Raw genomic sequence first — 15,876 nt, forward strand, 5'->3', positions numbered from 1 at the left:
AACATTTGAAATTATTGATCAGCTTTCTTCATTCTCTCCCTTCTCCCCCAAAAAATCTTATATGGAATATATCTGTTTTCCTCCTAATTCTTTCACTGATTTTTTTCTTATATTAGCGCTTCTCTCTGCTTTCTCATTTCTCAAGATTTCTGTCATTAAACTTATCTTCCATTGTACTTTTTTCTTCTTAGCTATTTTACTCAGTTTTGGTAATAGCATATTGATTACTTTTGTGCATGGGACTCTCAAATCAATATCTTTGGCTCTAGTCTTATCTCCCAAGTTATAATTTTTCATTTCCAGACAAAACTTCCTCATAACTAGCTGGCATTTCAAATTCATGTTGAAAATTGTTCTCACTGTTTTTTCTGCCAATCCTATTTGTCCTAATGCTATTCCAGTCCTGAATCATCTTAAAGTCTTCTCACCTTTTATGTAGTCATTTATCAAAATCTGGCCTGTTCTGTTACCTCCCTAAATCTCTTACATATAGTTTCATTTATGCTTGTTAAAATCCTATCAGTTCTTCAGGTTCCAAGATAATGGGTGATCTTCCATAGACTCTCTGCTACTCTCCTCAAGACATTAGTTTATATATTTGTTTAATAACATCCTGTACTGTCTTACGGACAGGCATTTTTTATTTTATCTTCGAATTACCAAAGAACTTTGTATGGTCTGCTGTTGTATAATAGATTTACAAAATTGTTAATTTAAGTTAGGTTTGGGCTGTTTTTAAAAAATACTTTAAGTATGATCATTTGAATTATCAGTTCATTGGAAGAGAATATTGTACTCCACTTTAAAGAATTAACTTGTAACTAATTATGATATAGCTGATAATAAGTTTTTTCTATTCATGACTGTTTCTAATTATAGTCATCTAAAACATGGACTGGTCTGCCTCTTATTGTAAAGATATTTTTTCACAGGTTCTATTACAACTTTTTAATCAGGAACATTCTTTATGAGATAAAAGTTGAACTTTTATGAGCAATTTGAATTCTGTAAGTCTGTAAATTTTCAGCTTTTGAAAGAGAGCAAATTCCAGAGTAACTCTTTCGGTAGGTTAGGCATCAAAGTTAGGTACATAGCTCACAAGTATTATCAGGATGAGAAGTTATTTAGACTGCCAGAGAGGAATAACAATGGGATAGTTACTTTATCTGATTGATCTAGATAACTGGCACTATTTCCCTCTAACTCTTGAGGGAGGGTGGGTGGGTGGATAGGTGGATGGATGGATCGATGGATGGATGGATGGATGGATGGATGGATGGATGGATGGATGGATGGATAACTTTAGATAGAAAGAGAGAACTTTAGAATAGACTACCTCACGAACACATTATTCATCAGAATCTCTATGTTCATAAACTGTGTTTCAACTAGCTTTAAAGGTTGAATGAATCATTGGTCTAATTCAATTTGATTTCTAGGTGAATTGTTGCAATTTGAAGTTCAAAAATATATAATTTGCCTCATCAATTTTAGGTACAAAGGTAATATAGTGTATTATAATCCAGACATTAGATAGATCTGGGTTTAATTTTTTTTCAGGTTTGCCAGCTATATAACCTTGGGCAAATTTCTTAACCTCTATGAGCTTCCAGTTCTTTCTGCAAAATAGTGATAACAAAATACACGTCAATATTGTTGTTAATCAATTAAATGAAGTGATGTGCAAAGTACCTTGCATAAGCTCCAATACAAAGTAAATGGTCCGACAGTGTTAGTTTCATTTTCAATGTCCCATATAAGCTTCCTCTAAAAACACTATTTATTAAATATGACTTCAAACTAACGTTTGAGTAAATTGCTCCATAACATCTTTATCAAACTTTATCCAATAGAAATTTTTATATATTATACTTCAAACATATTAACATTGCTAATTGAAAGTACAGATTTATGAGAAAATTACACATATTTATGTATTTAATATTAAACACTAAAACCTTAATTTAAGACAAGTAAGTCTAGGTTTCATCTTAACAGATTTTAATTTCCTATGGTTTTTTTAATTTTAGTAAGTAATCTAATGATAAGAAATATATTGTCTACATTATTCAGATATAGTTACGCATTTATTTCTGAAGCATATTGATGCTATTTTTTCTCATTTAACAGCTTGTTAACTAGGAGAATTTTTATATTTGATTAGCTTTTTAAAAACACTTGTATCATATAGCATTTGTTAATTTAATGGAATCTGGGCTGAAGATATTTTATTGAGCTTTGAAATTTGCTGGACTTGTATATTTTTCTAATAAAAGGAGGATTTGCAAGCTGAAGAGAGTATGTAAATGATGGTAAGTGGAGGGAGAAAGAGAAGACCATGTAAACGTATTATAAATCAATATGTTACCACCAGTTTGCGAAGTAAATGAAATTCTAATTGTAATTTTTCCCACATTCTTTTTCTTATACACATAAGTATTCATATGAATGTAGTCTCTAGGATTAATTTGTTTTTCTTAATTTAACAGACTTACTTTTACTTTAGATATGTCAGTTTTCCTAGATAACCAGTGAAAGAGTAGAGATCATCATGCCCAGAGTATTTGTATTGTATCGTTGTTCAAAACAATGTTTTGCAGTTTTTAAGCTAAGAATTTATATTTTATAGGAACAGAAATAGAAATAATACTTGTCTAGAGGTGATACTCATACTTTATTCAAACCTGGATCATCTACCAGCAAACTAAAAGACCATGTGGTACAAATCTTTAGGCTTTCTTTTTGTATTTTATAAATAAGTAAGTAGATTGGATTAGATAATTTCTTAATATTTTTTTCTATCATTACTATATTGTCATTTACTTAATATTTCTGTAGTATAAGAAAATGTAAACCTAGCACAATTGTTCATTTCTGTCTTTTGAATTGTTTTTCTAGGATCAAGACCACCTTTAATCCTACCATCTCAATCTCTACCTTGTTCATCACCTCGAGATGTTCCACCAGATATCTTGCTAGATTCTCCAGAAAGAAAACAAAAGAAGCAAAAGAAAATGAAATTAGGCAAGGATGAAAAAGACCAGAGTGAGAAAGCTGCAATGTATGATATCATTAGTTCTCCATCCAAGGACTCCACTAAACTTACATTAAGACTTTCTCGTGTAAGGTCTTCAGACATGGACCAGCAAGAAGATATGCTTTCTGGTATGGAAAATAGCAATGTTTCAGAAAATGATATTCCTTTTAATGTGCAGTACCCAGGACAGACTTCAAAAACACCCATTACTCCACAGGATGTAAACCGCCCACTAAATGCTGCTCAGTGTTTGTCGCAGCAAGAACAAACAGCATTCCTTCCAGCAAATCAAGTGCCTGTTTTACAACAGAACACTTCAGTTGCTACAAAACAGCCCCAGACTTCTGTGGTACAGAATCAGCAACAGGTATCACAACAGGGACCTATATATGATGAAGTGGAATTGGATGCATTAGCTGAAATTGAGCGAATAGAGAGAGAATCAGCTATTGAAAGGGAGCGCTTTTCAAAAGAAGTTCAAGATAAAGGTAAAGTAATCTCATTACTGCCATTTCATACTCTGGGTAAATATGTAATTATAATGTCAAAGTTTTGTTAAGTTACTCTTTTTTCCTCATTATATTTTATAATTCTTTATGTCTCTCAGTTACATTTTTATTACTAATGCCTCATACCTCAGAAATTAAATTTTTAAATTTATTTTTTACCTGAAACAACTATATGAGATTTGATAATTCTGTATCCTAGGTTCATCACCTGTTATGTACAAAGTGATTTTATCTGTGTTTATCTACTTAAGTGAAACTTAGTATTTCTACATCGCACACATTTTCCACAAATTATATTAATATAGTTTTGTATCTTTGCCTTTTTTCCTGCCAAAATAAGGTTAACTGCTATAGAATTATTTTGAATTGGTACATTTAAGAAAAGTTTGTGTATATGCTTAATATACGATTAGATTTTTCACTTGATTTTTAATCCTACCATCTCTTAATAATGTGATTTTTATTTTTTTTATTTTTATTTTTTTTTAGTAAAAACATTATGGAAGGAATTTTAAGTTAATATTAAATAGCAAACATTAAGGATCAAGGATCTTTTGTTGGTGATTACAGTTAAGTGTTCCCTTTTGTCGGACTAGTATATTAGGATGGAGTTTCAAGACTATGAGTTTGTGGGCTTTTTTCATGCTTTATAAATAATTATAATCAGATGAAAATAGCCCCTTATTAAGTTCTTGATTATTTTAAGAGAGACTGATGAGTCAGTGATTGAAATTCGTAATATAACTTATAAATTTGCTGTCTTTACAGATGCATACATATACTTGACTGTCCAAACCAAAGTGTACTCTATAATTTAATTTTATGGTTAAATATTCTATATTGATATACAGTTCTCATATTTTCTTTATAAAATAAAACCTGATGTTGGGTACAAGTCATTTTTATATATGATTTTGTCATATGTGAGAGGACCATTTCTAGATCATTGTTCCTATGCTAAGAAACATGCTGAAGATTTGTATTATATTTCCTGTGTATCTTGATGACTTTTTTAAACATTATTGGAAAAAAAGCCTATATTTGCTAATTGTACTATAATGTTTGCTAAATGTATAAATCATTTATAGATGCAAAGAAATTGCTAGAAGTCTTCATTTTATTGGCTAGGGAACTGAGATTTTTTTTTTTTTTAACTAGTAAATCATTGGCATTAAGGATAAAGTAAAATGTTGCTTGTTCTTTTCTCTTTGCCTAGTGGTGTGGGATTCAGGAAATAAGTATACTATGTGGGCTCCAAAATGTATCTCCTCCTCTAACCTCTAATAAATAAAAGTGTATAATTCAGCTTCTCTTGATAATGTTAATTATCCTGAATCCTATTACAGTTTTGCAAGAAACATATAAAATTTTAATTTCTTGACCAAAAATTATTAGTTGCCTTGACTGAATTTTTGCATGACATTTTAAGCTATGTTTTGGAAAATTGTGTTTTTAGAAAGGAGCATAATTTTTTAAATGATTTTTATAATGGTTAGAAATGGTGAACTTTTGTTTTTTTTTAACTTTCCTGAACTTTTATTGTATCATATTTGTTGAAACCAGAATTTTTACCTTTAAAAACTGAATGAAAATAAGAATTAGTAAATAGGGCTAATTGTGTATTACCAAACTTATTTTAGACTACTGACTTTTCATTGGGAAAAAATAATAAAATTGACAAACAGCATACTGTTCTTTCCAAAACTTGTAATATATATTTTGCTTTTAATTATCAAATTGATTTTCTCTATAATTTATGATGGGATGACTATAGCAGATATCATTGAAAAGTTGGATGTGCAGAGCTGACTTTGAATTTTGAGCTCTGTAAACTGACTTACAGAGGTATCTGGTGCTACAAGGATTAAAGGAGAAAATGTTTATTAGAGCTATCTGAGTTTTAGTTCAATTTAGTGTGAATTTAATGTGTATTTTTCCAAATTTATTAGCATTGCTGATTTTGCTGACCTCATATTAGTGGTGTCATTTCTAACTTATTTTCTGAAAGTCATGTTCCTATTATTTTATGGCTTAATTTGAAAACTTTTGGAATTTAGGTACCACCTAACATAACATCTTTGATTTGAGCCTTGTCATTTTGTATTCAGTTTCTGCATTGTGTGATTAGATAGTGTTTTATACATAAGCAGTCATCTTGCGATTTTGGAAAGATGTAATGTTTGGTATATTGCTCCAAGATTGTAGGTGAGGTCATAAATAATAGCAAAATTTTCTGAAGTGGTAGTTTTTATTCAGCCCTCGAGAGATGAAATACTTCTTTGAAATAAATTTATCACTTGTAACCACTACATTATAGGACTAAGTTATAAAATTAGTATTTACTGTACTCTAAAATTTGGCACTGAGAATTTTTTTCTAACTATTGTATTGGTTGTGGTATGGGGCAAGCAAGACTGCTTGTCTGGTCTGCATGGTTTTACTGAGAGCTCTGCTCTAGAGTCTGAGCTTGTTTCTTAATACATTCATTTGTATGAGAGAAGCATTCCTTTCAAGACTAGAAATAAAAAAAATCTATACTTAGGAGAAAAGACAAGAAACATGGTTGTTTAATAATTATAGAATTTGAGAAAAGGGATAGAGTACTCTTAAAAAGTATTTTACCTACACTGTGGTCGAACCTAATGTACCTTTGTTCCACACGTAGAAGACACATTTTCTGGCTGCTATTTATGTCCCTTTGGCCTGTTCTCCCTTCTTCGAATAGTTTTATATACACTGATAGGTTAACTCTCTATAACCTAATATTTTATAATAATAATATTCCTAAAAGACCTTTTTCTCAGTCTTTTGCTCATATTTTAACATCTGTGATTACATAAATTAATTTTTAAAGGCTATTCATCTTTGCTTCTGGAATAACCTATCATAGACATTAATATCTCCTTCAATGTGCTGAAAATTCCTGCTTTCTTTTATCAAAGAATGGGTTTATTTGTTCATCTTTGCCTATTTCATCTTTTCCCAAGGTCCACTTTCCATATCAGCAAGTATAAGGAATGGCCTAGCTACACTAATATTTTTTATAATGTTACAATATTCTTGCACTGTAACCCCTATAGAAGTAAATTATTACCTATCATTTAGAATAAGAGACTAGAGTTTGAACAGGATAGAACAGTTAGCCACTTAGCCTGTGCTGTGGTTTAGAGGTGGGATGTTTTTATTTTTCGTAATTGTCTACTGTGTGTACTGTTGTGGCATTTTCTACTTTAAGTGTTTTCAGTTATTACTTGTAGTAGATTTAAGCAAGTGATATACTTTGTTTCTTTTAAGCATAATAAAGTTCAGAATTTCTCTAAGGGCTGGATTTTATTTTCAAAATATTAGCACCAGGATAGCAGTGTTGTTTTAAAATTATGACATCTTTTTGTATGCATTTTCTTTGGGAATATATGCATTCTGATAGCTAATCTTATGATTCCCAGTGCTAAAGAGAACTTAATGGTAATGTGTCTCAAATATTAAAGTTATTCTTCATAGAGATGGATTTCCATCATTAGGTAAAGGTTATGATGTGATAAAGACTGATGTCAAAAGTGAATAGACAAAAGTGAAATGAACTGTGCAGATTCAGAGCCACTTTACAGGAATAAGTTCATAGTGGAACTGAATCAGATCAAGTGAATCAGAACCTTTGTCTTATATCCAAGAATTCTTGCAGCAGTAATGGAATTTTTCTGGGTTTTACAGAAGTGAAGTACTTTTCAATAGTTGAAAAATTAAAACTTTTTATTTAGCAATATTTAATGCATAGTGTAAAAAATTATCTTTCTCAATTAGTCTCATGTAAATGCTTTCATAAGTTTTTATTGTAAGTAATCATAGTATCTATAGTTTAAGATAACTAAATCAAACATGATAATTTTTTTGTCATCAAACTGTTTGCTAAATTTCCGTTCCAATTTAACGTAAATTGGAATGAGGTTAATGATCTATGTAAACTCTTAAGTATTTTATAATCCTTTAAAATTTAGCCTTCGAGATATTTTAATGTTTTTGTAAAAGATAGATTGCTCATATTAATGGAAGAATAAGCAGTAGATTTCTTAAGAGAAATGTTCAGATCCCTGAGATCTATGTCATTATAGTTCCTAAGTATGCTTAGGTTACCATTTTAATGACTTTCACATAGCATATTTAATTAAAAAAATATTTAAAAACTTAGATTATACTATTTAAATTTCTAGGTTCTTGTGATAAAAGTTTAAGGGATAAGTGTAAGTGATAAAGCATCTTGTTTATGAGGTAATAATTATTTGGTGTGCCCTATGGCAAGATATAAAGGTTATTTTGTGTGGCAGAACATTCAAAAATAAAATTCCCTAAACATAAATGTACTATTCTGAGTGCTTTTTTCCTTAGGTGCTGATGTAAAAAGCTTCATATAAGTTTTTACCAGGTTAGTTTTAACTAGTGAAAACAATCTAATGATAATATACGTCATTATCATCATCATCATCATCATCACGTAGTTGTTTTACAAGTGGAGTATATGTGATAATAGATTTGTCTTCTGAATAACTATAGAAGCAGAATAACTTAGTTCTACAAAGTATCTGAAGTAAATTTTCATATGATATTTGATTAGATTTAAATCTGGAAAAAAAATTTTCGGAATTTGATTCCATAATAATAAGGGGCTTTTTTTAGTGGTCAGTTTGACTCTTATCTTTGCTATACTATTTCCCTTAAATGATATTACATCACATTAATAAATACTATAATAGAATCTAGATAGAATAAATACTGTAATAGAATCTCCTGTAAAAATGATTTTAAATGACTCAGAACATAGCCAAACAATTCAGCAAGTAAATATTAAAGCGGGCATTCCTCAAGGTAATATAACTATTCTCAAGAGCTAATTAGAGATTCAATTTGTAGAAAATGACCTAGTAGCCTCTTAAGTCAAATGGAATCATGCAGAGAAATACATAGTTGTTAAAAGTACCTTGACATTTTATCGTGGTGGTGGATTTGTGTTTGTGTTTATCTTTACATTTCAGAATATTGTAAATAATTTCTTAAGAAGGCCAATATATAGACCTCTAGAAGTTAATGTTGAAGAGCTAAAGCATTTTTCTTCAGTGGAAGTTGCTTAAGACAGAATTTATCTAAAAAGTCCTTAGGTGCTTCTCATTTTATACTTATAATGTTAACTTATTTTAAATATACTTGTGTGTGTTAGCTTTTAAATTCCGTTTGTGCTATTGACACCTTGAAGAACTTGAATCTTGAACCAGAGGTTAATAATAAACTATTAAATTTTTTTTCTTACTCTCCTCATTTACCTTTTTTTCCAGTGGCATGGTTTCTGTTTTCAGGTTTTATTCTTTTCCATACTTTTCTTATATATAGTAAAGTTTACATTTCCTGTTTAGTATGTTGGCAGCTTTGGAGCTCTTTATAGTTTTTGGTTTGCGGTTAAAATGATCTTAAATAAGAATACATGATTTATAACTGGTCGCCTTATTCATATATGAAGAATTTGGTTTTTCCTTCACTTCTACAAACATAAATATATGTTTGTGTTTAATGTATTATAAGTTCCATTTATTTTATATTCTTGGGCTTATTTATATTCTCAAGTATGCTATTAAATTCTTTTTACTATAGTGGCTAATATTTATTGAGGTGCAGCAAGCATGAGTATTTCTCAAACTGTGGTTTAAAAGATTTTTATGTTGGTTATTATGTTATTAGTGCCTACTATTTTATATATGCATATTGACATTTGCATTCACCAGATTTAAAAAATGCTGTGACTATAAAATATAGTCAAAGTCCATATGATTTTTTAATAAGATAAGAATATATGTCTATTACTGATACTGAATATTTATCTTTAAATTTCAGATAAGCCTTTGAAAAAAAGAAAACAAGATTCTTACCCACAGGAGGCTGGGGGTGCTACAGGAGGTAATAGACCAGCTTCTCAGGAGACGGGTTCTACGGGAAATGGGTCAAGGCCAGCATTAATGGTTAGCATTGATCTTCATCAGGCAGGAAGAGTGGACTCTCAGGCTTCTGTAACTCAGGATTCAGACTCCATAAAAAAGCCTGAAGAAATCAAACAGTGTAATGATGCACCTATTTCTGTTCTTCAGGAAGATATTATTGGAAATCTTAAATCCACACCAGAAAACCATCCTGAGACTCCTAAAAAAAAGTCTGATCCTGAGCTTTCAAAGAGTGAATTGAAACAAAATGAAAGTAAATTGGCAGAATCTAAACCAAATGAAAACAGATTGGCGGAGACAAAATCAAGTGAAAGTAAGTCAGAAACTAAAATTGAGACACAAACAGAAGAAACTAAGCAGAATGAGAGCAGAACTATGGAATCCAAACACAATGAGAGCACCACAGCCGAGCATAAACAGAACGAAAATAGACTGCCTGACACAAAACCAAATGAAAACAAACAAAATAATGGCAGGTTAGAAACAAAGTCAAGACCCGAAACCCCAAAGCAAAAGGGTGAAAGCCGACCTGAAACTCCAAAACAAAAGAGTGATGGGCGTCCTGAAACCCCAAAACAAAAGGGTGATGGGCGGCCTGAAACTCCAAAGCAGAAAGGTGAGGGCCGACCTGAAACTCCAAAGCAAAAAAATGAAGGTCGGCCTGAAACACCAAAACACAGGCATGAAAATAGGAGGGATTCTGGAAAGCCATCAACAGAGAAAAAACCTGACGTGTCTAAACACAAACAAGATATTAAATCTGATTCACCTCGGTTAAAATCAGAACGAGCCGAAGCCTTAAAGCAGAGACCTGATGGGCGATCTATTTCTGAGTCTCTAAGACGTGACCATGATAGTAAACAAAAATCAGATGACAGAAGTGAATCAGAGCGACATCGGGGGGATCAGTCTAGGGTTCGAAGACCAGAAACATTGAGATCCTCTAGTAGAAATGAACATGGTATTAAATCTGATGGTTCAAAATCTGATAAACTAGAAAGAAAACACAGACATGAATCAGGGGACTCGAGGGAAAGACCATCTTCTGGGGAGCAAAAATCAAGACCTGACAGTCCTCGTGTTAAACAAGGAGACTCTAATAAATCAAGACCTGATAAACCTGGTTTCAAATCACCAAATAGCAAAGATGACAAAAGGACAGAGGGTAACAAGAGTAAAGTAGACAGTAATAAAGCGCATCCTGATAATAAGGCAGAATTCCCAAGTTATTTGTTGGGGGGCAGGTCTGGTGCATTGAAAAATTTTGTCATTCCAAAAATCAAGAGGGATAAAGATGGCAATATTACTCAGGAGACAAAGAAAATGGAAATGAAAGGAGAGCAGAAAGACAAAGTAGAAAAAATGGGATTAGTTGAAGATCTAAATAAAGGAGCTAAGCCTGTAGTTGTCCTGCAAAAACTGTCTTTGGATGATGTTCAGAAACTTATTAAAGATAGAGAGGATAAGTCAAGAAGTTCCCTTAAACCTATCAAGAATAAACCGTCAAAGTCAAATAAAGGTAAGATGTCATTTGTATTCTAATCAGTTTTCCTTTAAGTTTTAAGATTACTAAGGATAAAAAAGGAAATATACAAAAATTGAAACACAACTAAATGAAAATATAACACTTATATAAAACAACAGTGAATTGTTTTCAGTAACAGATAAAAAGTTCTCAATGAAAATTCTTTTTTTCCTATTCCTACTTGAACTACTTACTATATTCATAATTTTTACTGCTTGTACACAGAGATAAGTTCTTTAGCTGTTTAGTTATTTTAGGTATTTTTGAAAGTCGCTTGTTAATCAAGTGATTAGAATGAATGTATTTAACAACTTTCTGAAAAATTATTTTGGCTGTAGAGATAATTCAGTTCCATAATGAAGTAATAAAATGACTGAATTTTAATTTCTAACATCTCAGTTAAACTATATGTTATACAAAGTTAATGTTATAAATTATTTTAAGAATATAAAATGTCTCCTATTTTCTTACAGACTTATCTCTGAGTTAATTATTGATGAATAGATTAAATTTATATAGCTTAGAAAATTATTTGTTTTGCCAGGGAGGCAGTTAGTTGCAAATGTTTAATTTTTAAAAAATATGTAGTTCTGTTGTTTTCTATGGAAAAGTAATAGGGAATGGTATTTACCTCAAATTGGATTAAATCATTAGTTTGTGAGATTTGGGGGATTTTATTTTTTGTTTGTTTGTTTCGTACATGGTTGCTGAGTTAAATTCTCCAGTTACTTGAGTAGTATTGTTTCCAGGTGAGGAAAGTCTTAAATGCTGAAAACACAGTGGCATTTTCTGCAGAAGATATAATTTTGTATTCTTTTGTCTACTAATATATTTATATATATTGGATGATGCTATGTGCCAAGACTTTTTTAACTCACACAATATAAATAGACTGAGATATAGTTCTTAAGGCAATAAAGGAGAAAGCTTATTTGATTTTTAAGTTCTCATTCTGTGGAAGAAGTTCATTAAGAACTTAGGTTTATAGTTACTTATAAGTATATGAAACTCTAAAATTGTGCTGCCTAGTATGATAGTCACTAGCTTCTTTAGGCTATATAAATTGAAATTAGTTTAAATGAAATAAAGTAAAAAATTCTCTTAATTGCCACATGTGGCAAGCAGCTACCTTCTTAAGGCAGATAGAGAACATTTGCATCATCACTGAAAGTTATATTGTATAGCAATGCAGTGTGTAAGAGATATGGAAGATGTAATGATTATTGTTGAAAAATTCTGTTAGACTTTGTCTATCAAAAAAAGCTTATTGAAAAGTGTTACTACTAAAAACTATTCAAAAAAGTGACTTGTCATGACATCTATTTTTTTTTCTTGGTCTTCATTAAACATTTACTTTTCACTATTAATTCGGTTTTGTGTTCCAAAAATGAAAAAAAAAATGCCTTTTAATTACTAATATTTATACTTTTAGTGAAGCTTTCAGATTTTAAATTATAGCAGTCAGACCTACAAAAAACTAAGACTTCAGCTTTAATTAAGAAGGTTTTTATTATTCATGCATCTTTTTAGAATTACTTGTTTATGTAAAAGGGTTATTAGAATGTAGTGGCTAGCACTAGAAGTGTTTTCTTCTAGATGAAGATTGTCTTTCAAAATTTCCATTGAAATTTTGGTAGTAGCAGGTATGTAAATATACTACAGAGTATAGTTATACAATTTTAGAAGAGTCAGATGGAAAGATGGAAAGTGGTACCCTCTTGTCCCCTTGATCTAGACCATCTTTTTCTCCCCTGCCCTCTGTCAGCTTATGCTAGCCTTGCTTTCTAAGCTCTTTTTTAACAAAGGATCTTTACAACTGAACATCAAGAAATGAATATAGCTCATAATTAGTAACTACTATATTATTTCCCGTGTTTTTTTCACATATAATTTCATTGTCTGTGAATGTAAACTTTAGTACTAATCTATGTTTCTCTAAATGTGCTTTTAACACAAATATATATACTTAATATCTTCTCGTTAATAATTTAGTAGACTATCTGGGTGTGTCTGCCTGTTAGAGAAGGGTGTGTGTGTGCATGTGCATGTATGTATGTACACACATATTAATATATCTGTAATTATAATAAGTGGACCTTTTAATCAAAGATATTACTTAAATGCTTAGATTCATTTTGGGATCCCATGTAGATATTTTTGGCTTTATTTATACCTTAGAATTGATATCTATTATTTTTTAGTAATGTATTTTGGTTTTATTTTAGATCTCTGCTGCTAAGTTAGCAATGGCAGAGCTACGTAATTGTGGATTTTTAAAAATTACATGCATAGTGCAGTTGTGGATTACTGATCCTTTTTCGTACATACTATTTGGGATTGTTGTTGGAAAGTCATAAAAAAATCACCTATTCTGACATATTGGTGTTTTTCTAAGTAAAGGAAGTAGACTGGATATTGCTGGTATACTTTTGTGTTTAATTCCTAGGGCCAAAATTCTTGGTTTTTCTTTTATGGAAAGCCATAAAATTCCATCTTTTAAATATTTTACCTGGTGTTCATATTTAAAATATTCATTCTTTAGGGTAACTTGAAATTCATTGAATATGCTTTAAGCTGGTAAAGTTTGAATGGTAGGGGTATAGATTTATGACTCCTAGTATAGGTTACTTATTTTTGTCTTTTTGTGTGACCATATTAAATGTAAAGTGGCGTTAGATTTGATTTGATTTCTGTGGGGATATATGTATATCCCTAATACCTAGCATAATGTATAGTACATAGCAGCATAGTAAATGCCTATTTATTAAATAGAAACTGTTGCCACCATGTTTAGATAAGGTTTTTAGGTACAGATTAAAATTATGTTTTCATCTTTTATGTTTCCGCCAAAAGACCCTAACTCATGAGGTACATAATTTTCAGTTTCCTGTTTCCTAAACTTTGTAATAACTCTGTTCACCCTGTCAACTACCTAGTTTTTATTAAGATCCAAAGGCGACCTACTCATATTCATGTCTGTTTAATTTACCCTTTACCTTTATATTGCTCTGTAGCTGTTAAAAGATTGGCTCGGTATCAGTTCTGTTCTTATCCTGCTTCTGTCTTTTACTGTCACCTTGGTTTTCCCTTGCCAAGTGAGGGAATGTGGGTGAGGAACGAACATAACCTTTGTAAAACCTTTTAAATTTTTGAAATACCTTCTATTAAAGTATACTTCAATCAATATATTAAATGCAAAAATAATATCTTTATTGTTAAAAGATTTTGATTCAATATTATCTTAATATACCCTAATGTACAATATGTCTCCAAATTAAAATAAAGTTATGAGATCTTTAAGATTGGCATGATCACCAACTAACATGCCTGATATTAGTAGCTTAGTATTGGTATTACACATGTTAACAATTTGATTCTGATTTTTTACAATTTAGAGTGTCTCAAATAGCTTAGCTTTATACTCAAGGAAATAATTTTTTCTTCTTCCTCCCCCTACTTCCTTTCAACTAGTATATCGTTTTCCATCACTTGCAGTCACTGCTTTCAAGAAATAACTCATACCATCTGTTATTTGAAATCACGGTCTTTAAAGAGTAAAAGTTACTGAAAATGGTCTTCACTGAGAATGTGTACTCATCTAGCAGCTCTAATAGTCAACAGTGTTTAAACTGTAGTGCTCATTTGATTAGCTAATGATTACAGTCCTTAATAGGAGCAGTTATTTCATCTCAGTTATTACTGTAGCAGTTACACTGCCAAATGGCGATCACTAAAATACATTATGTAGCACTGAACAGTCTAGTTGGATTATGTTTAGGACTCTAGCCTTCTGTAAATTTGTGAGAAAGCGCCATTTCTGAGAGCGAGTTTTTGACATGGTTTATGAATTCCTAAGTTGAGAAATTCTTGGTAGATATGATTGCAATATTCAGAATCTTTAATAATGCTGCAATGGGAATTTATTTTGGTTCATTTGGTCAGTTTTATAAAATACTTCTAAAAAACTCAAGTTTTCAGTTTCTGTAAAAACTTTACTATCAGCAATATCTTTAGGAAATATTTGGAGAATATTTATTACAGAAATTGGCTTAATATCTACCTAGCTAGTGTTTAAGTGTGATTTTAGAGTGATATTTTGAAAATTTTTGTCCATGATTTCCATTCATGGAATTTTTTTGGTCCAAAATTTGCTTAGTAGGTAATTGATATTAATAATGACTTAAAGAGATTCATTAGGTAGAAATGTTTTCATGAAAATCAAATGTAATAAAGTTTGCTAGTGATGTTCTCGTTTTCATTCTACGTCTTAAGCCAGCAGTTTTCTTGTCTGTAGAATAAGTATGATTGAGGGCTGAGAAGATAAATGGTTCTCAGAGAACTTACTCTGAGAAGAAATAGTCCTTATTTATGAAGAAATAGTCCTTATTCTAACATACTGAATTCTCTCTTCTAAATTAAAGTTATTGAAACTCCCCTACAATTCCCTGTTATAAATATTAAGATAATATCTACTTATACGGTACAGTATAACATTAAATAGCTAATATATTACTTTATAGTAACAGTAAGTTAATGTTATGTTATATAGTAAAATTATAGTATATGTACTATACATAGTATATATCATAGTATAACATAATATCAAGTAGGTATTCATATCTTAATATCTGTATCAAGTTCTTGTAGGAGAGGATTTCAGTAACTTTTTTCAGAATAAGAGAGAGTTCACTATGTTAGAGTTTACATACAATATACAATACAATTTATATACTATACAGTATATGTAACATAATAGTATGTAATATAAGATGATACGATATACAGTTGACCTTTGAACAAAGTGGGCGCTATGGGCGCTGACCT

General features: G+C 30.7%; 1 protein-coding gene across 1 annotated transcript in view; it reads left to right on the plus strand.

Moving 5' to 3' along the window:
• NIPBL (NIPBL, cohesin loading factor) overlaps positions 1-15,876 on the plus strand; it is a 169,539-nt gene that overhangs the window by 79,502 nt on the left and 74,161 nt on the right. Inside the window, exons 7-8 of the mRNA XM_023524825.1 lie at positions 2,896-3,525; positions 9,424-11,046. Of these exons, the coding sequence (XP_023380593.1) occupies positions 2,896-3,525; positions 9,424-11,046 (2,253 nt within the window). The remainder of the gene's footprint in view (positions 1-2,895; positions 3,526-9,423; positions 11,047-15,876) is intronic.

This window comes from Pteropus vampyrus, unplaced genomic scaffold, assembly GCF_000151845.1.
Source record: "Pteropus vampyrus isolate Shadow unplaced genomic scaffold, Pvam_2.0 Scaffold498, whole genome shotgun sequence".
Classification (NCBI taxonomy): Eukaryota; Metazoa; Chordata; class Mammalia; order Chiroptera; family Pteropodidae; genus Pteropus; species Pteropus vampyrus.